The sequence below is a fragment of the Babylonia areolata genome, chromosome 28, assembly GCF_041734735.1.
Source record: "Babylonia areolata isolate BAREFJ2019XMU chromosome 28, ASM4173473v1, whole genome shotgun sequence".
Taxonomy (NCBI): domain Eukaryota; kingdom Metazoa; phylum Mollusca; class Gastropoda; order Neogastropoda; family Buccinidae; genus Babylonia; species Babylonia areolata.
Genome location: NC_134903.1, coordinates 1102828 through 1130790, shown reverse-complemented (window position 1 = coordinate 1130790; position 27963 = coordinate 1102828). Strand labels below are relative to the sequence as shown.

The 27963-nt window shown below is 42.4% G+C and overlaps 2 protein-coding genes across 2 annotated transcripts; one reads left to right on the top strand and one right to left on the bottom strand.

Moving 5' to 3' along the window:
• Positions 1 to 1395: 1395 nt before the first annotated feature.
• LOC143301906 (solute carrier family 35 member E2A-like) lies at positions 1396 to 18443 on the bottom strand. Its single transcript, XM_076616346.1, has 9 exons — positions 18413 to 18443; positions 16917 to 17579; positions 13277 to 13397; positions 12118 to 12274; positions 8508 to 8613; positions 6492 to 6634; positions 5096 to 5149; positions 4488 to 4691; positions 1396 to 1612 (listed from the first exon to the last, which is right to left on the bottom strand). Exons 2-9 carry the CDS (start codon positions 17064 to 17066, stop codon positions 1396 to 1398), a joined length of 1152 nt encoding a protein of 383 aa, XP_076472461.1. The 5' UTR covers positions 17067 to 17579; positions 18413 to 18443.
• A 6317-nt stretch (positions 18444 to 24760) lies between these two features.
• Positions 24761 to 27540, top strand: LOC143301744 (melatonin receptor type 1B-A-like). Its single transcript, XM_076616131.1, has 3 exons — positions 24761 to 25035; positions 26207 to 26382; positions 27524 to 27540. The coding sequence occupies exons 1-3, from the start codon at positions 24761 to 24763 to the stop codon at positions 27538 to 27540; spliced, it is 468 nt and encodes a 155-aa protein (XP_076472246.1).
• The last annotated feature ends 423 nt before the right edge of the window (positions 27541 to 27963 follow it).

Here is a 27963-nt window from a genome sequence, read left to right as displayed (position 1 = left end):
CACCACCTTTAACCATCCCCTGACCACACAGGACCTGTCCTCTCCATGTCCACCACCTTTAACCATCCACTGACCACACAGGCCCTGTCCTCTCCATGTCCACCACCTTTAACCATCCACTGACCACACAGGACCTGTCCTCTCCATGTCCACCACCTTTAACCATCCCCTGATCACACAGGACCTGTCCTCTCCATGTCCACCACCTTTGACTATCCCCTGACCACACAGGACCTGTCCTCTCCATGTCCACCACCTTTAACAATCTCCTGACCACACAGGACCTGTCCTCTCCATGTCCACCACCTTTAACCATCCCCTGACCACACAGGACCTGTCCTCTCCATGTCCACCACCTTTAACCATCCCCTGACCACACAGGACCTGTCCTCTCCATGTCCACCACCTTTGACTATCCCCTGACCACACAGGACCTCTATCCACCACCTTCAACCATCCACTGACCACACAGGCCCTTTAACCATCCCCTGACCATACAGGACCTGTCCTCTCCATGTCCACCACCTTTGACCATCCACTGACCACACAGGCCCTCTATCCACCGCCTTTAACCATCACCTGACCACAGTCAGCTACCCTCATTCAGACCTGGGTGGAGTCAGGGAAATCACAGTAAAGGTCTCTCTTCAAACAGAAAATGTACATGAAAACAACAACAACAAAAAAAACAACCCAAAAAAACTGGAATGAAAAGACACAAAAGTAAAACACAAAAGAAATAAACAAATTAAAATAAAAAACAAACAAAGAAAAAAAGCATCAAAATGCTGTCAGATTCAATGTCTGGTCACAATACAGGCAGTGGTTCCACAGAAAAAAATCACAGCCTCTCTCTCCTCCTAAATGCGAATGGCTTTCAAGTGCACACACGCACACATGCACACACACACACACAAACGCACACACACATATACAAAGATGTACACACACACACACTTTTTCGCATAATATACACAAACAACACTCGCTATCACACACACATACACATTACACACTATCATACACACAGATAAAAACACACCCAACACACTCACACTGTCACACAAATGCTTCTATTTTTTCACACAACAAACTCACATATATGCTTTCTCACACATCTACGCACATACACACACACACACTTTTTCCACACAAAGCACACACATTCATAGATAATACATTCTCCTCATCCCTCAACTCTCTGACCAGTTATGGCGCCGCACGGAAGAACTTTTCAACATATACGCATATACTTTTTCCGCAGAAGACTCACCCTCACCCTCCCCTCCACTCCTACCCCACATACACCCCCACACATGCACTGATATGTTTTTTTCCACCATAAACCACCTACACTCGTTTCCATCCCCCCCCCCCCAACCCCTGTCACCCCAATCACATCTGATGCACGACAACCTCCTCAGCGCTGACCTGCTGGCTGTAGCGCTGTCTAACCTGCAGCAGGTGGTGGTCGTGCTGTTTGGCCTTGGTGTACAGCAGCACCCCGACCGTCACCGTGGCCGTGCCCAGCCCGCTCAGCAGCGTCACCGGGTTACCGAACAGCAGCACCGAGATCCAGATCAGGAAGGCCCGCTTGACCGTGTTGACCACGCTGCAAGGAAGGGAGAGTGGTCAGGACAGCAAGTTTCCCTAAGGCAAGACTGCACTGGCTCTTAAGGCAGACTGCACTGACTGCACTGGCTCTTAAGGCAGACTGCACTGACTGCACTGGCTCTTAAGGCAGACTGCACTGACTGCACTGGCTCTTAAGGCAGACTGCACTGACTGCACTGGCTCTTAAGGCAGACTGCACTGACTGCACTGGCTCTCAGGGCAAGACTGCACTGGCTCTTAGGGCAAGACTGCACTGGCTCTTAAGGCAAGACTGCACTGGCTCTTAGGGCAAGACTGCACTGGCTCTTAAGGCAGACTGCACTGGCTCTTAAGGCAGACTGCACTGGCTCTTCCTGCTGAAGCCTGGGGGGCCAGCTGGCCTTTGGGAACCATCCCCAACACCGACTGTCCTAAAACCCTCTTGGCCAAGAGAGTGGGGATGTAACTTGGGCAAGACACTCTCCACTATAATCAAATTCTAACCCAAATAGTTGGGATAGCAGTTGCTTCCTCTGCTGTTCTGATGGTCATAGTTGGACACGGCTGGCTATCAATGATAATCAGTATGCCTTAATTCGTAGCTGTGGTACACAACAAGTGTCAGCCAATTTGAAATAAAACAAAAACACTTTGACTTGTGACTTTACTGTTGCAGGATGCTTTACAAAACACAGCATTCAATGACTATGTAAGTTTACTGTTGCAGGATGCTTCACAAAACACAGCATTCAATGACTATGTAAGTTTACTGTTGCAGGATGCTTCACAAAACACAGCATTCAATGACTATGTAAGTTTACTGTTGCAGGATGCTTCACAAAACACAGCATTCAATGACTATGTAAGTTTACTGTTGCAGGATGCTTCACAAAACACAGCATTCAGTGACTATGTAAGTTTACTGTTGCAGGATGCTTCACAAAACACAGCATTCAATGACTATGTAAGTTTACTGTTGCAGGATGCTTCACAAAACACAGCATTCAATGACTATGTAAGTTTACTGTTGCAGGATGCTTCACAAAACACAGCATTCAATGACTATGTAAGTTCTGTTTCACCACGCTGGAAGTGGAAGAGAAAAGGGGATGATGACAGTAGTACTTGTCAGGACAGCAATTTTTTCCCCCCAAGATTTCAGTTTCTCCAGGGTTTATTCGTTTAGTGTTTTTCATATATATATATATATATGAAGAAGTGATTGATTGACTGACTGATTGATTAACTGAGGCGGCATCACTGCATTCAGACAAATCCATACACCCCAAAACCAAATCTGCTAAGCAGCTGTCTGCCTGACAGCATAAGCCAACACACTTGGTCAGGCCCTCAGTGCATGCATTTATATGACTGTAGCTATCAGAGTGGTTTTCTTCTTGATTTGTTTGCCTGAGGACAACATTGTGGTTGCTGTATGTGCCAAGTGAGTGCTGTACATGGGACCTCAGTTCATCGTCTCACCTCAAAGACAAAGACGCTGTTTGATTTTCCTGTCAAACTAGGGAGAAAAGGCCAGACTGGAATTCAAACTCAAACCCTCACAGACACTGTACTGGCAGATAACTGTCCTAACCATTGTACAGAGAGGACGACAACAGACTGAAGCTTAGAGATAGGTCAATGGCCCCACAGCCTTTGACAGCCATCAGGGGCGGCGCTGTCTAGGGGGTGGCGCTGTCTAGGGGGCGGCGCTGTCTAGGGGGCAGCACAGGAAGGCTGGGGCCCAGTCCTCTCCCTCATTCCCTGACTGGTCAGGATTCCATTCACACCCAGCTGGGGTGAGGACAATCACAGTAAAGTGCCTTTCCCAAGGACACAACAACTTGCTGAAATATCCAGCCTCAAACGGGGCCTCATCAGTATCACTATCACTATCAGTAGCTCAAGGAGGCGTCACTGCGTTCGGTCAAATCCATATAAGCTACACCACATCTGCCAAGCAGATGCCTGACCAGCAGCATAACCCAACGCGCTTAGTCAGACCTTGGGAAAAAATAAAAATAAAAAAAATAACCAATCCCCCCCCCCAAAAAAAAAACACTGGATCAAAATCCAAACTCCTAACCGTCTCTGCACTGACGCTAGACAGGAGAGCAAACCAGATTTTCCTGACTACAAGGGTTTTAAGGTGTGTTTTCAAGAATTTCTTATTTGAACGGTATATATATATATTATATATATAATATATATATATGTGTGTGTGTGTGTGTGTGTGTGTGTGTGTGAGACGGTGCACGCGAAAATCATGGATAAGTCGCTGGAGTAAATTTCACGCAACCCGCTGTGAAAGTGACAATGGGTGAAAATATCAAATTTGAGTTTTTGGGTTATTCAGATTCTATGATTCTTTTTCTATTAAATTTCCAAGTATTATAAAGAAATATAAAACATTAGTGCTTTATTTTGATGTTTTCCTATTGGGAATTGGTGATCAAGAGTGGGAAACAGCGAACTCGTTTGCCCCAATTTTCTCAGAAGTACGTTTGTGATCATCACGAGACTCAAATGCATGTATCTCAGAAACTAATAAAGATACTTGAATTCTGTTTTCTGTGTGTTGTTCAGAATTCTCTCTACTTTCAGATAAAAGAATAATATCATTTTGTGAATTTTGACCATTATCCATGATTTTCGCATGCACCATCACATATATATATATATATATATATATATATATATATATATATATATATATATATACACACACAGATATACATTACAGATACACAGATAGAAAATGCAAAGAAATAGTCACCTAGAGATGACACCCTTCTAGAATCATCGGACAGCCGTGGACCAAAAAAATTCAGACAATGCCCCATGTATTGCCCCCTCCCATAAAAAACCAACCCCCCAACCCTCCTCCCCCTCACCTGTGCGTGACGGGGGAGATGTAGTCCATGAGGACATAGGCGCTGATGGTCTGGAAGTGGAAGAAGATGCCATTGGCCAGCAGGAGGGCCCACATGGACAGGCTGGAGGTCTGCTGCACCTTGTCCACGTCCATCATTGCCCAGCACGATGGAACCAGCACCCACACTGACCCCAGGCTGGTGTAGAACTGCATCTCTGCTGGTCTGTGTCAGGGGTGGGGGTCAGGGAAGGGGGGCGGGGCAGGTAATCAATACATAAGTCAATACATAAATAAGTAAATACATACATATACAGTAATTTTTTTTTTTAAATATACAAATAAGACAACACATAAATAACAAAATACAAAATAAATATATACATAACTAAATGCATGACTACAAACATAACAAAATACATACACAGATTACATAAATAACTAAACACATAAATAGATAAATAAATAAATAAATAAACAAATATGTACGTATATACATACACAAAAAATACAAGAAAAAAACATCTAAGGCATATGAGAACTTTTTTTTTTAACTAGAAAAAACCCAAAGCAAACCAATCCTCCCTGCCCCAGATGAAGCCAGAAACATGCAGAGGAAGGGGTACTCACGAGTATTTGTACTTCTCTCCACTGATCAGCAGTTTGGAGTACACGTTTTGTAAACTGCAAACAGACAGCACGGCTACTATAAGGCAAATGCACACAGTACGTCTCATTTCACTGTATATACTTCTTTTTCTCCAAAGATGGCTGAAGAGCAAAGGCACTACATAGTTAAATACGACTTATTCCAGGTTCCATGTATTTTATTGTATTGCACTGCATTGTGTTGTATTGTATTACTCTTTCCTACTGAGGTCCTAGGGAGAGCACATCGCTACTTTTTTTTTTCTTTCTTTTTTTATCCTGCCTGCATGAATATTTGTCTTCCAATCAAAGTGTATTTTTCTGAAGGATCTTGCCAGGGACAACCCTTTTGCTGCCATGGGTTCTTTTTACATACGGTGAGTGCACACTGCACAAAGGGACCTTGGTTTATCGACTCATCCAAATTACTTACAACATGCACACACATCAACATGTACAGCTGTACAAACACAAATGATATAAAAGCACCAAAATTTGAGAGAAAAAAAAAGATCATGTACATATAGCATGCCTACGCAATACAAAAGATTTAATTGTCCATAAAACATGGAAAAGTGTCTTTCATCTGCACGTATAACATAAAAACATTGACACACATTACAAAAATCCGCCCCATCCGTTTTTCTTACTCCTCCTCCATCACTCAACAAACTATCCCTCTCCTCTCCTCCACCCCCTTCCCTTTCTCCCATGCGTCGCCAAGACAGCATGCTCAGCTAACTCTGTATGTTCAAACAGCAAGTTATGTAAGGACACCAAAGAGAAAAATGAAATAAATTTTAGATTTAATTTAAATTAAAAACAAAATAAAGCTGATTAAGACATTCATTAATCATTGAAAAAGAAGCAATGAGCAACACTCACAAGCTACAGACAAAAGTAGAACTGTATAAATAAATACTTCGTAAACCAAAACATCACAAGTTTAAAACATATGAATACCAAAATCACAGCTATGTACAATCACAAAAAATTGTACATGTTTAAAAACAACAACAAAATAATGAAGAGTTGCTTTCTGCTATTTTTATCAGACACACCCACTTCATTCCAACATTTCATTCTACTTTCCCCAGAAGCACGCACACTCACACACACACACACACACACACTCACACACACACACACACACACACTCACACACACACACACACACACACACACACACACACTCACACACACACACACACACACACACACACACTCACACACACACACTCACACTCACACACACACACACACACTCACACACACACACACACACACACACTCACACACACACACACTCACACACACACTCACACTCACACACACACACACCAATCCAAAAAGCAAAGGAAGAAAAAGAAACACTGACCACTCAGAGAAGTTGGTGGCGAGGGCAGAGATGAGCCCTGGGAAGTTGAAGCTGAGCTCATAGGCCGAGCAGAGGGCCAGGCCCAGCATGATGGGGATGAGGGAGAGGAAGGTGTAGAGCCCGGTGTACTCACCCACCAACACCTGAAGGGCAGTGACAAGACAAATGTATGTAAACACTGTCAACTACTTTCATGTATGTAAACACTGTCAACTACTTTAAGTGTAGTGTCAGGCACAATAGCCGAGTGGTTATGACAGAGGAAATGAATGGTCAGCACCCAATGGTAGCAGTCCGTCCTCTCTACACAGGTACACAGCCTGTTGTGCAAAGGACCCCGTGTTTGTAAAGACCATACAGCTTGGTCTCCAACCAAGGACGATGATGATGGAGTCTCCCGTCAGTCCGACGGATGAGTAGGCAGGCAGGCTTATCTGTTGGTGTGTGTCCTCATATGGGAGAAGAGGCCGATTCTGGATGCGCGGCACTTCCCACAGGTGTTGCAAGGGAAAACGTCTCCAGAAGTTGAGCCCTGCTTCCTTCCAAGGACAGGTGCTATTTAAGTATCCATATCATCATCATCATACTGTAACATTTTCTGCATATTTTCTATGCCATTGCTGCTGTGTGCACATGTCAAATGACTGGTAAAAGGACAAGCCCTTTTTGAGGAAGTGTCTGGGTTTGTTCAAATATACCTTCTACTTCCCTGTGTGCTAGCACAGTCGGTAGCATAAGCAGCATTGACTTGAAGCTGTGTGCCTTGTAAATGGAGGGAGTTAGTATCCATTATTGTCATTTCATACACTGTAAACTACCTTGTAAATATCAAGTATCTAATTCAGTGCCTCGACCCCCCCCCCTCCCCACACACACACCCTCCCCTCATTTTGGGTTAAAAACTATGCATAAAAATAAATATAAATAAACAACAACAACAGCAAGAAAACCCAAACACTGCACAGGTTAAAGTACCTAGGAAACACTAGCCCCTCACAAAGAAAAAAAAGAAGAACAAAAAGTCATGAATTATCGTTGATAATTCAGTATGCTATTTGTCATCATGTTGCTTTATAACAAAGTGCGTGTGCATACGTGTGTGTGTGTGTGTGTGTGTGTGTGTGAGAGAGAGAGAGAGAGAGAGAGAGAGAGAGAGAGAGAGAGAGAGAGTGATCTTAGGAGTAAAAGAGGGAGAGAGGGAGAGAGAGAGAGATGGCCGTTGAGGTTTGGGAAGGGGAACAGACAGAAAGAAGAGAAACAAAGAAATGATGAAATGATCCAAGAAGACAGACACAGAGACCAGAAACTCCAGTACAGAAACACATTCTCCACACACCTGTACAATTCTCCTCAAGATACCACCACTTTATCCAAAGACTATTCACACCCAGCCAGTACTGTCAGGTGCCGCTAAGTACAGGAAAGGGCTCCCACCCATAAACCGCCCACCCCCATCTTAAGAGTGAAATTTACACAAAGAGGGGGCGAGCGCTTACACGGAAGTTTGAAGTGCATACATATGAAAATCCAAGCCCTGATTCAGCAGGCAAACTATATCCTTATTTCAATAACGTTCAGCAGACCATTCAGAAAAAAGTAAAGGAAGATCATCAAAATTATAGAGTTTGGGAGAAATGAGGGTGTCAGTCCGGTAATCAGAAGAAAATTTTGATTCACGAATGAAAAAGAACAAGACAAAACGAAACAAAACAACCTGGTGTGGAGTAAATAAATCCAAATCAAATAAAATAACAACAACTAACTGGATGAAAAATATCTTACTGTAAGAAAACATTCAATTAATATCCCCTAATAATAAAAAACAACAACAACAAATAACCTTATCCAATATAAATGAATGGGAGAAATTAACACACACGTGTATGCAAAATACTGATACATAAACAACCCACATAAGAAAACAAAGAAGAAAAGGTCACATGTATACACACACATGCACACACACACACACACATACACCACATACACCCCCACACACACACACCCGTGACTCACTTGGGAGATGAAGACTGTGAACAAAGGGGCAGAACTCTTGACAGTCTCAGTGAAAGACACGGCCACGTAGCGCAACGCTATCAGCCCCAGCACCACTGTAGAATATCTGCACAATACAGGCCACTGTTTAGTGTTATACCATAAAGGCTCCTCATTTCAATGTGTAAAACTTATCCTCTGCAAACCTCACAAGGATCTAAATGAAACCATATTTCTGTTGGTGCTTGTCTTCAACTACCATCTCTGAACAACAACTCTTCTTGAATGCCAAAATTTCATCCAGGAAACACAACAGGCACAAATTTCACACAGGAGTTTAACTAACAAAACAAAACAAGCACAAATTATCGGTAATAGTTTCTGATACAGCTGATATACATTAACACTCATAGTAATACTGAACTCAGAACTGAAAATGTTTTTTATTCAAGGATTCTTCCAATCTGTCCTTACAGCCTTTCTTGAGTGAATTCAATCAAGAAAACAAAATGTTTCAGCAAAACTATCTTTCTCAAGTGAATTCAATCAAGAAAACAAAATGTTTCAGCAAAACTATCTTTCTCAAGTGAATTCAATCAAGAAAACAAAATGTTTCAGCAAAACTATCTTTCTCAAGTGAATTCAATCAATGTTTCAGCAAAACTATCTTTCTCAAGTGAATTCAATCAAGAAAACAAAATGTTTCAGCAAAACTATCTTTCTCAAGTGAATTCAATCAAGAAAACAAAATGTTTCAGCAAAACTAAACAGAAAATTCCATTTATACCAAGAGTATTCTGCATCAGCATAAAATCATTTTGGAGCAAAAATCACCTTCCTCTTTCTTTACTGTCATGTTAGACCATTTCATAAACAGTGTTTCACTGTCTCTTCCTCTCTAATCTGCTAGTGTGTGAGTGCCAGTGTGCACGTGTGAGCGCGTGCGCAGGCGTGTGTGTGTGTGTGTGTGTGTGAGTGTGTGTGTGTGTGTGTATTATACATTGTAGTGATTTGTTCCCCTTGCCTTCCAAACAGAAGGGGAAAGGACATGGACTGCCGAAACTGGGCCTGTGAGAGACAGACGACAGATAAACCCTGGGTGTGGTGGAGTATGGAGGACTCAGAATGTGACTGTGAGAGACAGACGACAGATAAACCCTGGGTGTGGTGGAGTATGGAGGACTTGTGACTGTGAGAGACAGACGACAGATAAACCCTGGGTGTGGTGGAGTATGGAGGACTTGTGACTGTGAGAGACAGACGACAGATAAACCCTGGGTGTGGTGGAGTATGGAGGACTCAGAATGTGACTGTGAGAGACAGACGACAGATAAACCCTGGGTGTGGTGGAGTATGGAGGACTTGTGACTGTGAGAGACAGACAACAGATAAACCCTGGGTGTGGTGGAGTATGGAGGACTCAGAATGTGACTGTGAGAGACAGACGGCAGATAAACCCTGGGTGTGGTGGAGTATGGAGGACTCAGAATGTGACTGTGAGAGACAGACGGCAGATAAACCCTGGGTGTGGTGGAGTATGGAGGACTTGTGACTGTGAGAGACAGACGACAGATAAACCCTGGGTGTGGTGGAGTATGGAGGACTTGTGACTGTGAGAGACAGACGGCAGATAAACCCTGGGTGTGGTGGAGTATGGAGGACTCAGAATGTGACTGTGAGAGACAGACGGCAGATAAACCCTGGGTGTGGTGGAGTATGGAGGACTTGTGACTGTGAGAGACAGACGACAGACAAACCCTGGGTGTGGTGGAGTATGGAGGACTCAGAATGTGACTGTGAGAGACAGACGACAGATAAACCCTGGGTGTGGTGGAGTATGGAGGACTCAGAATGTGACTGTGAGAGACAGACGGCAGATAAACACTGGGTGTGGTGGAGTATGGAGGACTCAGAATGTGACTGTGAGAGACAGACGACAGATAAACCCTGGGTGTGGTGGAGTATGGAGGACTTGTGACTGTGAGAGACAGACGACAGATAAACCCTGGGTGTGGTGGAGTATGGAGGACTTGTGACTGTGAGAGACAGACGGCAGATAAACCCTGGGTGTGGTGGAGTATGGAGGACTTGTGACTGTGAGAGACAGACGACAGATAAACCCTGGGTGTGGTGGAGTATGGAGGACTCAGAATGTGACTGTGAGAGACAGACGACAGATAAACCCTGGGTGTGGTGGAGTATGGAGGACTCAGAATGTGACTGTGAGAGACAGACGACAGATAAACCCTGGGAGTGGTGGAGTATGGAGGACTCAGAATGTGACTGTGAGAGACAGACGACAGATAAACCCTGGGTGTGGTGGAGTATGGAGGACTCAGAATGTGACTGTGAGAGACAGACGACAGATAAACCCTGGGTGTGGTGGAGTATGGAGGACTCAGAATGTGACTGTGAGAGACAGACGACAGATAAACCCTGGGAGTGGTGGAGTATGGAGGACTCAGAATGTGACTGTGAGAGACAGACGACAGATAAACCCTGGGTGTGGTGGAGTATGGAGGACTCAGAATGTGACTGTGAGAGACAGACGACAGATAAACCCTGGGTGTGGTGGAGTATGGAGGACTCAGAATGTGACTGTGAGAGACAGACAACAGATAAACCCTGGGTGTGGTGGAGTATGGAGGACTCAGAATGTGACTGTGAGAGACAGACGACAGATAAACCCTGGGTGTGGTGGAGTATGGAGGACTCAGAATGTGACTGTGAGAGACAGACAACAGATAAACCCTGGGTGTGGTGGAGTATGGAGGACTCAGAATGTGACTGTGAGAGACAGACGACAGATAAACCCTGGGTGTGGTGGAGTATGGAGGACTCAGAATGTGACTGTGAGAGACAGACGACAGATAAACCCTGGGTGTGGTGGAGTATGGAGGACTCAGAATGTGACTGTGAGAGACAGATGACAGATAAACCCTGGGTGTGGTGGAGTATGGAGGACTCAGAATGTGACTGTGAGAGACAGACGACAGATAAACCCTGGGTGTGGTGGAGTATGGAGGACTCAGAATGTGACTGTGAGAGACAGACGACAGATAAACCCTGGGTGTGGTGGAGTATGGAGGACTCAGAATGAGCACAGTGTGGGAGTAAAACAAACACCACTGAAAATGAAACTCATGTGGGGGCAGCAAACAAACTAAAAAAAAACAACAAAAAACCCCAACACCACAAATGTTCTTAAAAGACCTCAAACTGGCATATGAAATAGACATGTATGGCTTTGACATAACTATGGAATATAACAAATTTGTGTAAAAGTGGGCACTTTAAACATGTTCAGTACAAGATAAAGCAAAACAATGCAACCTTGGAATTATGCTATTGAATATGTATTGTTCTGTTTACGATAAGCTGTTGAGGATTTGTCAGTATTAAGAAGAAGAAGAAGAATGGACATTTGTTGAGCACTTTCCCCCCTTAAAGTTAAAGAGAGCTCAAAGCTCTTTACAATAAACATTAAAACACACACACACACACACACACAGAACATAAATATGTGTTCACCCTATACTTTCTGAAGCACAAAATATATAAATTTTATATCTGTTAACCTTTGTCTGAAAACAAAAGAGGGAAAACAAAAAGAGGAAAAGAGAGGACTGACCTCAGTGAGCCCACCAGCACCATGTTCCTCCAGAAGTTGGGGGGCCTCCCCTCACGGGGGGCCGGGGTGGCAGAGGGGGTGGTGTCCGTGTGGAACCCCAGGGGAAAGTACATCTGTATATAGCCACACAGCGCCGTCATCGTCATCTGCATCACGCCTGCCACCCAGCCACAACCAACCAGAATCAAGTCAAGAAAGAGCCAGAATTGGAGCCAGAATCGAAATATCCAAACCAGAATCCAGCACCAGAATCACTTTTTTTTTCATCACCCCCAGCCCGAGAAATTAGAAGAGTGGTGAAGTCTGCGATACATACTGATTACAAGAAGAATGGTAAAAACAACAACAAAAAACCAACAACAAAAAAACAAAACAAAAAACAACAACACACACTCAAAACAAAGGGAAAGTAAGCCTAATATAGTAATTAAATTATCTCACACACACACACACACACACACATGCACACATATGCAGCAAATATGCATGCACTCATACACGCTTGTTTGCAAACACACATGCACAAACAAAATATATGACAGTAAGGTCAATATAGATATATATATATATATATATATATATATATATATATATATATATATATATACAAACTTGAGAGAGACACAGAGAGAGTGAGTGTTTGAGAGAGAGGGGCGGAAGAGGGAGAAAGAGGGAGGGAGAGGAAGAAGAGCAGAGAGAGGGAGGGGAAGAGAGCGGATTGGGGGAAGAAAGTGGAAGGGCCATCAACTGAGCATCAAGGTGTCTCCCATCAGAGTGGTGAGGATGTACTTGTTGAGGAAGAGAAAGACGGAAAAACAGACACAGAGAGAGAGGGGAGGGAGCAGGGAGGAGGGGAGGTAAGAAGGGGAAGGGCCAGGAGTACCAAGCATCATGGCGTCTCCCATCAGAGTGGTGAGGATGTACTTGTTGAGGAAGAGAAAGACGGAAAAACAGACACAGAGAGAGAGAGGGAGGGGGGAGCAGGGAGGAGGGGAGGTAAGAAGTGGAAGGGCCAGGAGTACCAAGCATCATGGCGTCTCCCATCAGCGTGGTGAGGATGTACTTGTTGAGGAAGAGAAAGACGGAAAAACAGACAGAGAGAGAGAGGGAGGGGGGAGCAGGGAGGAGGGGAGGTAAGACGGGGAAGAGCCAGGAGTACCAAGCATCATGGCGTCTCCCATCAGCGTGGTGAGGATGTACTTGTTGAGGAAGAGGGTGAAGGCAGAGAAGATGTACCAGAGGACGAGGAAGGTGAAGGCCCTCACGTCCCTCAGCCCCACCTGGTAGAGTGCAACAGTCCATGACATCATCATCGTCACCAGCACCATGTTCCAATCAACATTCTCTCTACAGTCCATGACGTCATCATCGTCACCAGCACCATGTTCCAATCAACATCCTCTCTACAGTCCATGACGTCATCATCGTCACCAGCACCATGTTCCAATCAACATTCTCTCTACAGTCCATGACGTCATCATCGTCACCAGCACCATGTTCCAATCAACATCCTCTCTACAGTCCATGACGTCATCGTCACCAGCACCATGTTCCAATCAACATTCTCTCTACAGTCCATGACGTCATCATCGTCACCAGCACCATGTTCCAATCAACATCCTCTCTACAGTCCATGACGTCATCATCGTCACCAGCACCATGTTCCAATCAACATTCTCTCTACAGTCCATGACGTCATCATCGTCACCAGCACCATGTTCCAATCAACATCCTCTCTACAGTCCATGACGTCATCGTCACCAGCACCATGTTCCAATCAACATCCTCTCTACAGTCCATGACATCATCATCGTCACCAGCACCATGTTCCAATCAACATCCTCTCTACAGTCCATGACGTCATCATCGTCACCAGCACCATGTTCCAATCAACATCCTCTCTACAGTCCATGACGTCATCATCACCAGCACCATGTTCCAATCAACATCCTCTCTACAGTCCATGACGTCATCATCGTCACCAGCACCATGTTCCAATCAACATTCTCTCTACAGTTCATGACGTCATCATCACCAGCACCATGTTCCAATCAACATCCTCTCTACAGTCCATGACGTCATCATCGTCACCAGCACCATGTTCCAATCAACATTCTCTCTACAGTCCATGACGTCATCATCACCAGCACCATGTTCCAATCAACATTCTCTCTACAGTCCATGACATCATCATCATCACCAGCACCATGTTCCAATCAACATCCTCTCTACAGTCCATGACATCATCATCGTCACCAGCACCATGTTCCAATCAACATTCTCTCTACAGTCCATGACAACATCATTGTCATCATCAACATCCTCTCTACAGTCCATGACAACATCATCAACAACATCCTCTCTACAGTCCATGTGTGTGTGTGTGTGTGTGTGTGTGTGTGCGCGCGCGTGCGTGTGTGTGTGTGTGTGTGGGAGGTGAAGCTGTCTTACTGAAGGGCACAAGAAGCAAATGATTAACGCCTGAAGGCAGCTGTCAGTTGGATTTAACCCATTCAACCCTAGGGGAGTTTACAGCCTCAGCAGGTTTCCCTACCATGCTGATGTGGGAAAAATGAAGAAAATGTACTGAAATCACATGTCAGTTGGAAATAGTGTAGAAGTTACTTCTCTTTTTAAACAGTCTTTTAAAAGCCTTTTCTTGTTATTTAAGTACTTATGCAGTAATACTGTAACATGAACACAGAGATGCCAACCACTGTCAAGTGTTTATAGGGACAATCAGGACATTTGGAAGGAACATTTTGAAACTGGTAGGAACACTTGGACTTATGGCAAAACTTGTGTTCCTGCCGCTGCACCTTTACAGCTGACACATCTTAGGCACTGTGTCTCTTCCCTGGTCTTTGTTTCTCTTGTTTTATCACAACCGGAATCCATGGCTGACTTCTCTGTTTCAAGCCACTTGTTCCTTCCTTGCCCTCCATAGCTTAACCCTTTCACCACCAGTCAATTTACAGTGCAAAATTCCCTTGTGCTATAAACACAGAAAATATGGTGTCTAAGAATAGCTGGGGATTTCCCCTGTCATGTGTAGAAAATATGACCTATCCTACCACTGAACATAAAGAGCAGTAGGTTCATGGATAAAAGACCTATGATCTGGTCACCCTTCAGTGACATGGGTCCTCTACCTAGCTGCTGCATAACTGTGAGTTTGAAAGTGAAAGAGTTAATCCACCGGGCACAGACACTGTTTGACCAAGACGCATCTTGATTCAGTGACGTTGCCTATTGTTCAGGCAAACAATTAAGCTGATTGGTCCACTCAATGCTGTTTCAATGTCAACACACAAGCATTTAGCTGAACATCATCACATGAGACCAAGGTTAGTAGTGACTGCCCTGGCCTCATGACCGATAGGTCCAGAGTGTCTGGGTAATGTCATGACAGGAAAGCATATGACCTGACCATGCTATGTAGTCCAAAATGAACTCACAACAATTTTGACATTGGTATAAAGTTGGAACAAACAGCGATCAAGCATAACAAAAATACAGTGAAAACACAACAGTTGGCATCTCTGTGAACACCATCTTAATCACTCAAGCAGTTAATGCAATGAATCTGGACATCACAGAAGTGTCAAGTACAAGGTTGAATGAGTTAACTGGGTGGTTGTGCAAATGACTTCATCTCATATTTGTAAAAGCACTCAGACGCCAGCTTGGACTCTGACCAAGGATAGGTGCTATGTGAATATCAATATCTATCTATTCATCATCATTATAATAATGATTAATGTCTACAGTCAAAGTCATCTTAAGTGAATTAAATTCATCATTTTTAATGAAAACACAATCAGCATCAATGTATTCTGTCAGCACAACGCTGTCACTCTCTTCTCCACCACCCTGTTTTATTTAAATTCACCAACGCATTTTTTTATTTTATTAACATCTAATATATAATATATATATATATAGTCTAATACCAGATTATTACTCTCAGTTTTAACTCACTCTGGACAAATAGTTTTCTCCCTTGCTTTTCTCTGCAGATGACCCATTTGTTAGGGTTAGGAAAAAATCACAAAAAATTCAAAACACAAAGTAACTGAATGAAACTACCTGTACTTGACCCACTGACCCCACCTTTAATGCCGTGTGTATGTCCACCCCCTCCCTCTTTTCACAGCCCTCAGAAGCTGAGTTACTGTTAGTACCTTCTTGCTGGTAGCATTCTTCACTGCAGATACTTTATTCAACGTCTTCATCGTCAATGTCAAAACCTTCAGTTTGAAGCATTTCAATCACTTCACCAGCAGTAAAATGCCACTGTCGTGATCTAGTTTGCTCCAAAAATTTCCACTTGTATCGCCTGTGATGCCATTTTCGATATGTATGCATATTACCTTGTTATGCTGGGAACCAAGGTCAACAGCTCACTAGCGAGTGTATAGTCATGGAAACCTCACAAAGAAACTTTCCATTCAACCCTTGACATGTTCGCAATGCCCGGTGTAGCTTCAATTTTTATGCTACCCCATGAGGATTACGTGGGCAAATTCTTAATCGTTGAAACCGCTTTCGCATTCCGTTGTACGGATCGCTACATCAGGAACGCTATAGCGTTCCATCGTCCGAAGTGAGTTAAAGTCTCAGTGATCATACGTAAAACTGAGATATGACAACCAGTCCTCCCCCAAAAAAACATATTTTCATGTTCGCATGCAAGCATGCCAAGCCACTGAAACCAGACAGCCATGCCAACAGAAATCTGTCCAGAAGTTTAAACCAACAGTGAATTTCACATGTTACAACAAAGGCTTCTGCCTCACCTTTTCTTTGCTGTTTTTGGAATGCATTTTCCCTTCACAGTCTGATGTCATGCTCTGTCTGTCATGTGCGTAGCCGTTTGTTTGCTGTTCCTGGAGTTGTTTCCCTTGGTTGTGGACAAAGAGTGTTGGGCTTCCTGCATCAGAGATCATTTTCCTTCTCGCCTCTCCAGTGGATTATCAGACTTTTTTTTAGCAGAAACTTGTAGTGTCTTTACAGCCATTGGCTGTGGAAAAGCTTGTATGTGTCCTTAAATGTTTGTGTTTAAGCACGTGCTAAGATAGAAAATACTAGATAAGTGCATATAATTTGTGGCTACTGATTAAAGCAGCATAAGATGTACACAAAGATGTAGATCTAGTCATCAACATGTACTTGTCTAGGTTTTGAAATCATTGGAAAACAACAAATAACCATGAAAATAGTATAACACTAGTCAGAAAATCCAAACAATCATTTATCTGTGCAGATGTCTCTAAGTGGCCTTCGCTGTTTGTCAATGTTCAATTATTTTCACCGTTGATTTCTGTTTCGTTTATGACATGAATTTCTGTTGCTGGATTAGTTCTTTGGGCTTAGGAGAAAGTTAAACCAGCCTGAGGGGGAGCTTGTTTTTAAAAAGCAGCACAGCAGGAATATGTCATTCTGACCACTGGATGCAGACCCTGCACACAAGTGTTGAATCAAGTCATGTATACATGCATCAAGACATCATCCATAATTTGTGATAATGTTGTTGTTTTTTTAAAGAATGCTACAATCTTTTCAAACTTAAGGAAAAAGAAGTCTAATGAATAACAAAGCAAAACATGCCATTTTCTTCTGAGAAATAAAGAGAGAGAGAGAGAGAGAGAGAGAGAGAGATTCAGACAGGCACTGGGACAGAGATTGTGGCATTCGGATATATTTACATAACATTCTCCCACATAAGTATAAAGTAAATTTAACAGTCTGTTAAAAAAAAAGAAGAAGAAAAGAAGTAATGTTATCAAAATCAAAATAAGAAATCAAAGATTATGCACGGACAGTTTAATCACAACAATATATTTGTTTGCTGTTTTGTCGATACTTATCATCATTGATACAAAAATAATCGATATAGCAATTAACAAGAATTACCGGTATTTTACTATCTTATTCAACCACATCTTAGTCCAGACTCATATCTCAAAGTTATGTGTGACATGCTGTTCTGAATATTCAAATATTCTGTTGAAGTATGTCTCTATTTTCAAACGGGCCACGTCAAACACTCTTCGCATTGTCTTAATCAGTTAATGTCGATCCTCGTTTAATGAATAGGATGCCAACGTGGACATTGATTGTGCCCTCTCGTTCGTTACCCGTTAAGTTGCAGATGACACGTAATAACAAGCAACATAATAGAATTCTGTATCGATAACGATATGTAGTTCAACGATATCGTAGTCACATGAAAATAAATGTACACGGAGGTGCAGGTAAAATCACAAGCAGTAAAAGTTTCTTTTGAACCTACCACACCCACGTCCTCTCCCCTCCGGTGAATCGGTTTCCAAGGGACGCTATCAGTTAAGAACTTCCGTTTGTGTCAAGGGACTGAATACATGAAAACTACGGAAGCTCTCTGTCAATTAAATTAAAGTTCGATAAATGTGGTGTTGTGTCTGAATTTTAAATGAACTGGTGTTAATGGTGTGTGTGTGTGTGTGTGTGTGTGTGTGTGTGAGTCTGTGTCTGCGCCTGCACCTGCACCTGCGTGCCTGCCGTTTGAGAGTGTTCCACGGTGTCCGAGTCAGAGGGAGAGATGGGACACGAATGAGTGCAGAGGTCAATCTGAACTTAATCAAGTTATCAGGGGTTGCACTGGCACACAAGCACTGATGCGCCGCGTGTACTGGGGCACACGCGCACACACACACACACACACACACACACACACACACACACACATAATGTAAGTTATGTATATATATATTCTCATGGACGAAACAGACAAGAATTACATGCTCTACTATGAATGTGTCAGCATGATCTCGGCAACAGACGCCGGGAGAAGGGAGTGCACGCAGTAACTGAACTCATCTTTAGTCAAGTTTTTATAATCACCTTGAACGCGACCTTCTGGTGCGACAGGCCTCTCTGAACGCAGTAAATTAGAAATCGCTTGCATCATCTCCAAACAGAAGACCATAACCCTAATAATTCTAGTTAAAACCATGGGCAGTTTTCCGACACTAAATTTTCTCAGTAGGCTATCAGTCGAGAAGCCGGAAAACATTAAAACAAAGTATGCTAATAGATTAGTGTCTGTCACCGTGAGAAGTGAACAGTTATCATTTTCAACAATATAAACTGCTCGACCTCGGATGATGACATTGATTGTGCTGAAAAGACAATCCATAAAATGAAATTTTAAGGCTCACTGCATGAGTGTCCGCAACTCACGGGGGCCGCCCATACATACATACTTTTACGATAACAATTTTGACCGACGAAAGACACCCACTACATGATGACATTAATAGCAGAAGGTCAGACATAAGTGGTAGGTTTAGAGCTCCACGCGCAAGAACATCTCGATACATTAATTCATTTATTCCTACAGCCATTCGCGCACACAATCAAAACATCATAATACACTAAGTGAACCCTCCCACCCCCCAAGCCCCCTCGCCACAGCAACACATGAACTTCACCAGCAGACGAGTGTATGGAAGCAGACATTATGCGTCCATGTGGGACTGAGCGGGTGAGCACGGGCAAGCATTTCTGTGTGTGTGTGATCGGAAGTGATTTTTAAATATTTTCTTATTTTACTTGGATTCCATGTATCTTAATGTTAATGTTCTAATTTTATAGGCGTGACATATGTGCATGCATACGTTGTATGTGTGTGTGTGTGAGTGTGTGTGTGAATGAGTGTGTGTGTGTGTGTGTGTGTGTGTGTGTGTGTGTGTGTGTGTGTGTGTGTGTGTGTGTGTGTGTGCGTGCGTGCGCGCATGTCATTTTTAGTAATCTATACCCTTTTTGTTGGATGTTTTCATTTGTTAATATTGTTGTGCAATACCCTATTGTCAGTCTTAACATGAGTATGTGTGTGTGTGTGTGGGGGGGGGGGGGGGGGGGTTAGTATATCGTCAGCTATTGGGAATTCTTATTTGACTAGTTTTAATCTCTTCTTATGTTGCGCATGATTTTATGCCAGTGTTTACAATGAGCCTGTGATTGCACAACTTAATTTCCATGTGGATTAATAAAGTGTTTTTGATTTGATTTGATTGATTTGATACATGTATAATTATATATACCAGCGGATTTGGCTTTTGCGACCGGCGGGCGGGGAACGGACAGCTTTAAATCAGTGTTTTTTTCTTAGTTTTTTGTCAGTTTTTGTTGTTGTTGTTGTTGGTTTTGTTTTGTTTTGTTTTTAAGCTAATCAGTTTGGTGCTGCCAGCGTATGATATATACATAGTATATACGGTATGAATCAGTCTGCACGTCTTGTAACTAAGTCGGTTAAAAAATATATATTGCGTGGACTGAGAATATTCAATATTGCAGTGTAACTGTGACACGGAATCTGCCTTTTAAACTTGATCGAATCAGTAACGAAAAGTACGATTTCGGTTGTGGCCAAGTCCGAATCTTTTTACCTTAAAATCAGTGGCACACAAACTATACACACACGCGCGCGCGCGCGCGCACGGCCGCGGAGCATGCACTGACGCACACAGCACCCCCCCCCCCCCACACACACACACACACACACTGCATGCCCTCATGAAGCCCGGCGGTGAACATTCGGCAGAGAAGAAACTGAGCAATTAACAGCGAGAGAGAGAGAGAGACAGAGACAGAGACAGAGACAGATACAGACAGACAGACAAGGCACAAAGACAGAGAGAGAGAGGGGGGGCGTGGGGTGGTGGTGGTGGGGTTGGGGGTGGGGGTGGTGTCGAAAGCTACGTAAGAGAGAGAGAGAGAGAGAGAGAGAGAGAGAGTTCGAAATTCGAATCGTCATCCAAAGCATTACGTCATTGCCTACGCTGTGACGCACAGTCTTGGCATGTTAGGTTGGAAAAGACAGGAAGACGACGCAAGCCCCCTTACTCTGCGTAAGTCACTTGAACTTGAACTGTACGGTGTTTTAGGTCTTGAAGACCTGTTCATCGCTCCGTGTGGGTCATCAGTTGTACATACTAAACTCTGCATGCGTGTCACTCTTCAGCCAGATCCATTTTCTTTTGTCAACATCGTTTTCGGAGACACTCTAAAAATGATATAATACAACGAGTAGCCTACAACGCTATACCCACAGCAATGGTGTGAGGGGGAAAAAAGCATTGGTTATATATTGTCACTTTCTTTTGTAGTTTTACTGAGTAGTTTTGTAACACCTAAGACTCATAGGTTTATTGATTTCTTCGTTTATAACTGCAGAATCAGATGAATTTGGGCCTGTTAAATTCACAGTTATCAGGAAGATCGCGTCGCCAAAGTGCAGTGCAAACTGTTGTTTTTTTCCAAAAAAACAACATATTATGACTTTGTCAGTACAGCTCTCGTAATTTTTTTTTAGCGTGCATCAATCAGTTATAAGACTGTACAGAGTGCCGCATTATAGACGGAGGAACTATGATTAAGAACATTTGCGCATCGAATATTTTTGGGGAAACAGGTACATAAATCAGTATTTCACTGTTACAGGAAACATTATGGTAAATGATCGTCTTTAAAGTCGACCTTCCTATATCCCTCCCACATTCACCTCATGACGCTGGGGGCTGTGGCAAAGAAGTGGGCAGCGCATTGACTTGGACTTTGAACCCGAAGGTCTTGGGTTCCAATCTGGCCAGTGCCTGGTGAGTTATGGGTGGACATTTGGATAACCCAAATTAACACGGATGAGCAAAGATAACACACACACACACACACACACACACACACACACACACACACACACACACACACGTAACAACATCAAACGGATACTGGTTGTCAGTGTAACGGACAGTAAAAACAGTAGATTAATTTGGTTATATTTGTTACGTTAGTTGAACGGGAAAAAACCCAAACAAACAACAACAACAACAAAAGTATTGACTGCAGGCGGGAGTAAAATAACTTTTTGGTGTAAAAAAAAAAAAAAATGTCAGTACAGACGAAAAAAGGAAGTATGACTGTTGAGTCTATAAAAGCTGTACTTGGAAAAAGTTTATTTAAAACAACAAAAACAACAATAAAGTATAGTTTGTAACAGAAGACTTACTGTTGATGTCTTTGGAGATATTTTCAAGTTAACACAGTCCCTGAAGACAGACCTATGGTCAGAAACATTGGACGCCTCTTGTCAAAAGCGATTTTTTACAACCTACTTTAAGAAAACAAAACAACAGCAAAAAAAAAAAAAAAAAAAATCGTTGGGGTGCCCATTAAAATTTTGATGAACGAGGACAGAGAAGATGAATTGTCTCCATTGCTAAGTACAGACGTTCACAAATCGTTTTGTGTTGGGATCTGTATTCATGTTCACGTCCCTCACGTGAGAACATTAGGAACTGCTTTGTTTTTGTTTTTTTTTCCATGAAATTTTCTATGATATCAAGTAAAAGTGTCGGAGGTGAAGTGTATCTATTTGGAAAAAAAAAGAAAAAGAAAGTAGTTACACTCTGCTACATTGAAATATGGTTCTCTGACAAAAAAAAATTAATAATAATAATAAAATTAAAAAAAAAAAAAAAAAATTAAAAACCGGGAATGAATGATGACTCGACGAAAGTTTCAGTTTCAAGGAGGTCAAAGTGTGCCGATACTGGACGTGAAGTACTGATAACACCCCCTCAGTACCCATCTCAGTACCCATACAGTCCTGGTGTCCCTCATATTATGGTACGCACTTGTCATTATATGTCAAATCTCCATTGTTCAGACACAATGGCCGCTGTCATGTTGAAAAGCTCACGAAAGAAAATATATCACACATGCCATGATCAACATCCACTAGCACCCCTGCCTTCATACTTGTTTAACCCAGTGCAAAATGTCCCCATGTGTATAATGAGAGTAGCTTTTGGCGGATTCCATAATACATGGGACGCACGTAGGGCTAATATTAAGTAAGAGCCTGTAATAGGTGTGTGCGAAACATCAACACGAAAATGAAATAAAATAATAAGAAAAAATGAACATACAAAAGTAACACATTAAAAGTATAGCGACTGAATGGAGTGATTCGTAAATGGAAGGCAAAATGATTCCAATCACATGATTTTACTGTCCATGGGAGAAAAACAAAGATGATGGTAAAATGATTCCAATCACATGGTTTTACTGTCCAGGGGGAGAAAAACAAAGCTGATGGCAAAATGATTCCAATCACATGGTTTTATTGTCCAGGGGAGAAAAACAGCTGATGGCAAAATGATTCAAATCACATGGTTTTACTGTCCAGGGGAGAAAAACAGCTGATGGAAAAATGATTCCAATCACATGATTTTACTGTCCAGGGGGAGAAAAACAGCTGATGGCAAACTGATTCCAATCACATGATTTTACTGTCCAGGGGGAGAAAAACAGCTGATGGCAAAATGATTCCAATCACATGGTTTTATTGTCCAGGGGAGAAAAACAAAGATGATGGCAAAATGATTCCAATCACATGGTTTTACTGTCCAGGGGAGAAAAACAGCTGATGGCAAAATGATTCCAATCACATGGTTTTATTGTCCAGGGGAGAAAAACAAAGATGATGGCAAAATGATTCCAATCACATGGTTTTACTGTTCATGGGAGAAAAACAAAGCTGATGGGAAAATGATTCCAATCACATGGTTTTACTGTCCAGGGGAGAAAAACAGCTGATGGCAAAATGATTCCAATCACATGGTTTTACTGTCCAGGGGAGAAAAACAGCTGATGGCAAAATGATTCCAATCACATGATTTTACTGTCCAGGGGAGAAAAACAAAGATGATGGCAAAATGATTCCAATCACATGATTTTACTGTCCAGGGGAGAAAAACAGCTGATGGCAAAATGATTCCAATCACATGGTTTTACTGTCCAGGGGAGAAAAACAAAGCTGATGGCAAACTGATTCCAATCACATGGTTTTACTGTCCAGGGGAGAAAAACAAAGCTGATGGCAAAATGATTCCAATCACATGGTTTTACTGTCCAGGGGAGAAAAACAGCTGATGGCAAAATGATTCCTCTCACATGGTTTTACTGTCCAGGGGGAGAAAAACAAAGATGATGGCAAAATGATTCCTCTCACATGGTTTTACTGTCCAGGGGAGAAAAACAAAGCTGATGAAAGAAACCGGACTGACGAGACTGACACAGCTTCAAATTCAGTTTCAGTTTCAGTTTCAGTTTCTGAAGGAGGCGTCACTGCGTTCGGACAAATCCATATATATATTATACGCAACACGACATCAGCTAGGCAGATGCCTGACCAGCATAACCCAGCGTGCATAGTCAGGCCTTGAGTGCATGTCTGTATATTTGTGTACATATCACAGTTGATTTCTTCTACAGAATTTTGCCAGAGGACAACACTCTCGTTGCCATGAGTTCTTCTTCAGTGCGCCAAGCGCGTGCTTCACACGGGACCTCGGTTAATCGTCTCATCCGAATGACAAGACGCTCAGTTTGATTTTCCAGTCCAACTTGGGAGAAAGGGCGAGAGCGGGATTCAGTTCCAACCCACACTCTCACGGACTGTCTATGTCTGTATTGGCAGCTGAGCGTCTTGAGCATTCTCCACCTACCTTCTCGAGACTGGCACAATTCCAAGCTGTCATACACCTTCATCATCAGACCGGCGCCGGACTATCTACTTCTGCTACTACTGACTCACGTGATGTCGACAACTGCCACCTACGACAACGACGACAGCTGCGACAGCGACTCGGACGGGGAGAAGCAGCCGACTGCAGCCCGACTGGTGCAGGGGAGTCTGATCCTGGTGATGTGTGTGGTCAACCTGGGCGGAAACACGCTTCTGTGGGTCACCATCATTCGTTTCCGGCGGTTCCACCGCGGGATGTACGTGTTCTTGCTGAGCATGGCGGCATCGGATTCCTTTCTGGGCGCCGTCAACATGCCCATGCTGGCTTACGGGATGCTTGTGGGAAGGTGGGTGCATTCAGTGTGCTTTGTCAGTGGCTCATGATGATGACGACGACGACGACGACGATGATGATGATGATGATAGTACCACTACTGCTGCTACTGCCGCTACAACTACTACTAACGATATCATTAGTGATAACAATAATGATTAGCACTAGTGTTGCTGCTGCAGAAGCTGCAGCTGTTACTACTACTAAGGATAATAATAGTGATAATAATAATGATGATGGATATGACAATGATGATAAATCATTTTTATATACTACTACTACTACTACGAAGGATAATAATAGTGATAATAATGATGAATATGACAATGATGATAAATCATTTTATATACTACTACTACGAAGGATAATAATAGTGATAATAATGATGATATGACAATGATGATAAATCCTTTTATATACTACTACTACGAAGGATAATAATAGTGATAATAATAATGATGATAATTATGACAATGCTAATAATAAATCATTTCTGTATACCGCAAAATCTTGCACAAATGATGATGATAATAAAATCATGATGATGCTGATTTTTTGTTTGTTTGTTTTGTTTGTTTGTTTGTTTCCAGCGCATTTCCCAACAATCATAAAAATTATCAGCTGCGCGAAAGATATATCCTGATGCTGATTTGGTTGCAGATGAAGACTGAGCTAATTCATTATGCTGTGATAAACATGGTACATCGCAAAGCGATTTAAAGTACAGATAATTACTGCTTTCCAGATTTTCATTAAAAAAGAGAAAAAAGTGCGCGCGTGCAGCGCGCTGCGCGCATGTACGTGTGTGCATCTGTGTGTGTGTGTGCGCGCGCGCGCACGCGCGTGCGTGTGTGTGTGCGTGCGCGTATGTGTGTGCGTGTGCGTGTGAGTGTGTGTGTGTGTGTGTGTGTGTGTGTGTGTGTGTGTTAATAGCTGAAAGGGGAAAGGAGATATCTTTTATCGGTGAGCCATTTGCGTGTGAGTTTAATAAAATCATTTTTGTGGTATCATGTACAAAATTGTAGCCGGTTCTGATTGTGACCTATTATTGCGTTGTGGCTTATCGATGGCAAAACTAAGCATACTTAATTGCTCTTGCTTAGATATGGATAATAATAACAACATTTAAAAGAAATCAAGAAAGAAAAAGGATTGTGATTGTGTGTCCCGTGGGAACGGAGCAGGCGGACATACGGGTGCACCGTTTGTCAGGTGGTTGGCGTGACGTACCCGGTGTGTGTGTGCGCGACCATCACGTCAGTGTGCGCTGTGTCCGTCAACCGCTACGTCCGGGTGTGCAAGCAGCATTGGTACCCCAAGGTCTACCAGGGGTGCTACACTATGTTTTTCCACATCGCAGGTGTGTGTGTGTGTGTGTGTGTGTGTGTGTGTGTGTGTTGGTTGGTTGGTCTTTAACGTCTGTTCACTAAAGTGAATTTAGACGGAGGAAAAAGTGTGTGCAGGGTACGTGTTTATGTGCACGGGAACGTGTTGGAACTGTTTACAATATTACAAATGTAACAAGAAACCGAAATTTGGAATGGAGAAGGAAATTTGGGGAATGGAAAGAAAGGAAACCAATTAGTTAACCACAATACCGTCCATCAGACGAGCGAGACAAAGAACCATAAAATCAACTATAATATTAATGGTAAAAACAGGCAACAGTCGAACGCTAGAATACTTACAGGTAATGAGCTTTTGGACATTTAGATAAACAAAAAATTCATAAGTTAACGATGAGAAGTTCAATATTTTTCGTGACTGAGTTTTGGGAAAAGATAGGAATAAACTCTTTTAACTTACCACACGAAAGAATGATAATGCTAGTTTGTAATCTTCTGTCCACATAGGGATACAATATTTCTGGTATATTTTGTTTTAAAGGCATCAGTTTTCCATCTATACATAGGAGTCTGTATTTCCTTACTGACGCAGAAGTGAATGTTTATTGTGTCAATGTCAAACTTTGTGTGATTATTTTTTATATCTTTTAAGGTTATGTTGGAATATATCCCAAGCAATTATGTCTACAAATATATGACATTCTTGTAGAGACAGAGGAAGGTGTATGTCACTTGGATTTCATATATTCTTTGCTCCCGTTTTCGCTGCTGCAGCAATGTCAACAATATCATTGTACTGTAGTGAAAAGAACTACGAGAACGTTCAACAGAACGTTATCTCTGTACCTCGAATTAAAGGAAAGTTAATCAAATGGCTTATTTCTAGTATAATTTATGATCGTGTTTGCAATTTTAATGATTCAAGAGCTTCGAGAACTGATTTTGAATCAACAAAAAAAAAAAAAAAAAAAAAAAATCTGCAGTATCATCTGGGGAATGCTTACCAGATAACTGCAAAAAATTGATTTGTTTGATCCAGTGTGGAATGGTTTGTCTATTTTGAAATCTGGTATCATATAGGCCGAGCCTGCTTTATTTTTGATTAACGAGCCATTTGTGTATATTTTCAAATGATTTGGGTTTGTTTTTTTTCAGTGTGGCATTTAACATGACTTGCTAGCAGACTTGTATTAGTTTTCTTTTTTCAAATCAGTATGGAGTATGTCAAAATGTTTTCTTTGGAGTTCCCACACAGGTGTAGGGGAGAATGAAGGCCTTATAGATACTGGTTCCAGAGCGGTATCAGTACCAGCATAACATTATAATATGGGCAGTATGTGTTGTTCGTGTTCCTTGAGACGAAATTGATTTTTACTCGTTTTGGGAAATCAATGTCAGATCTTATACTAGCTTCAGATTTTAAGTAATTATTAACTGTACTGCTTCTGAAAAAAAAAAAAAAAATTGCAGAGGCAACTTTCCTTTGTTCGTCAAGTGATTTAGCTTCAGTATATGTAGGAATACATGAAGTGTGTGTTGGAAGACCAAGCGCAAGTTTTAACTCACTCAGTACGGCCAGTCCTCTCTTCTCCTCT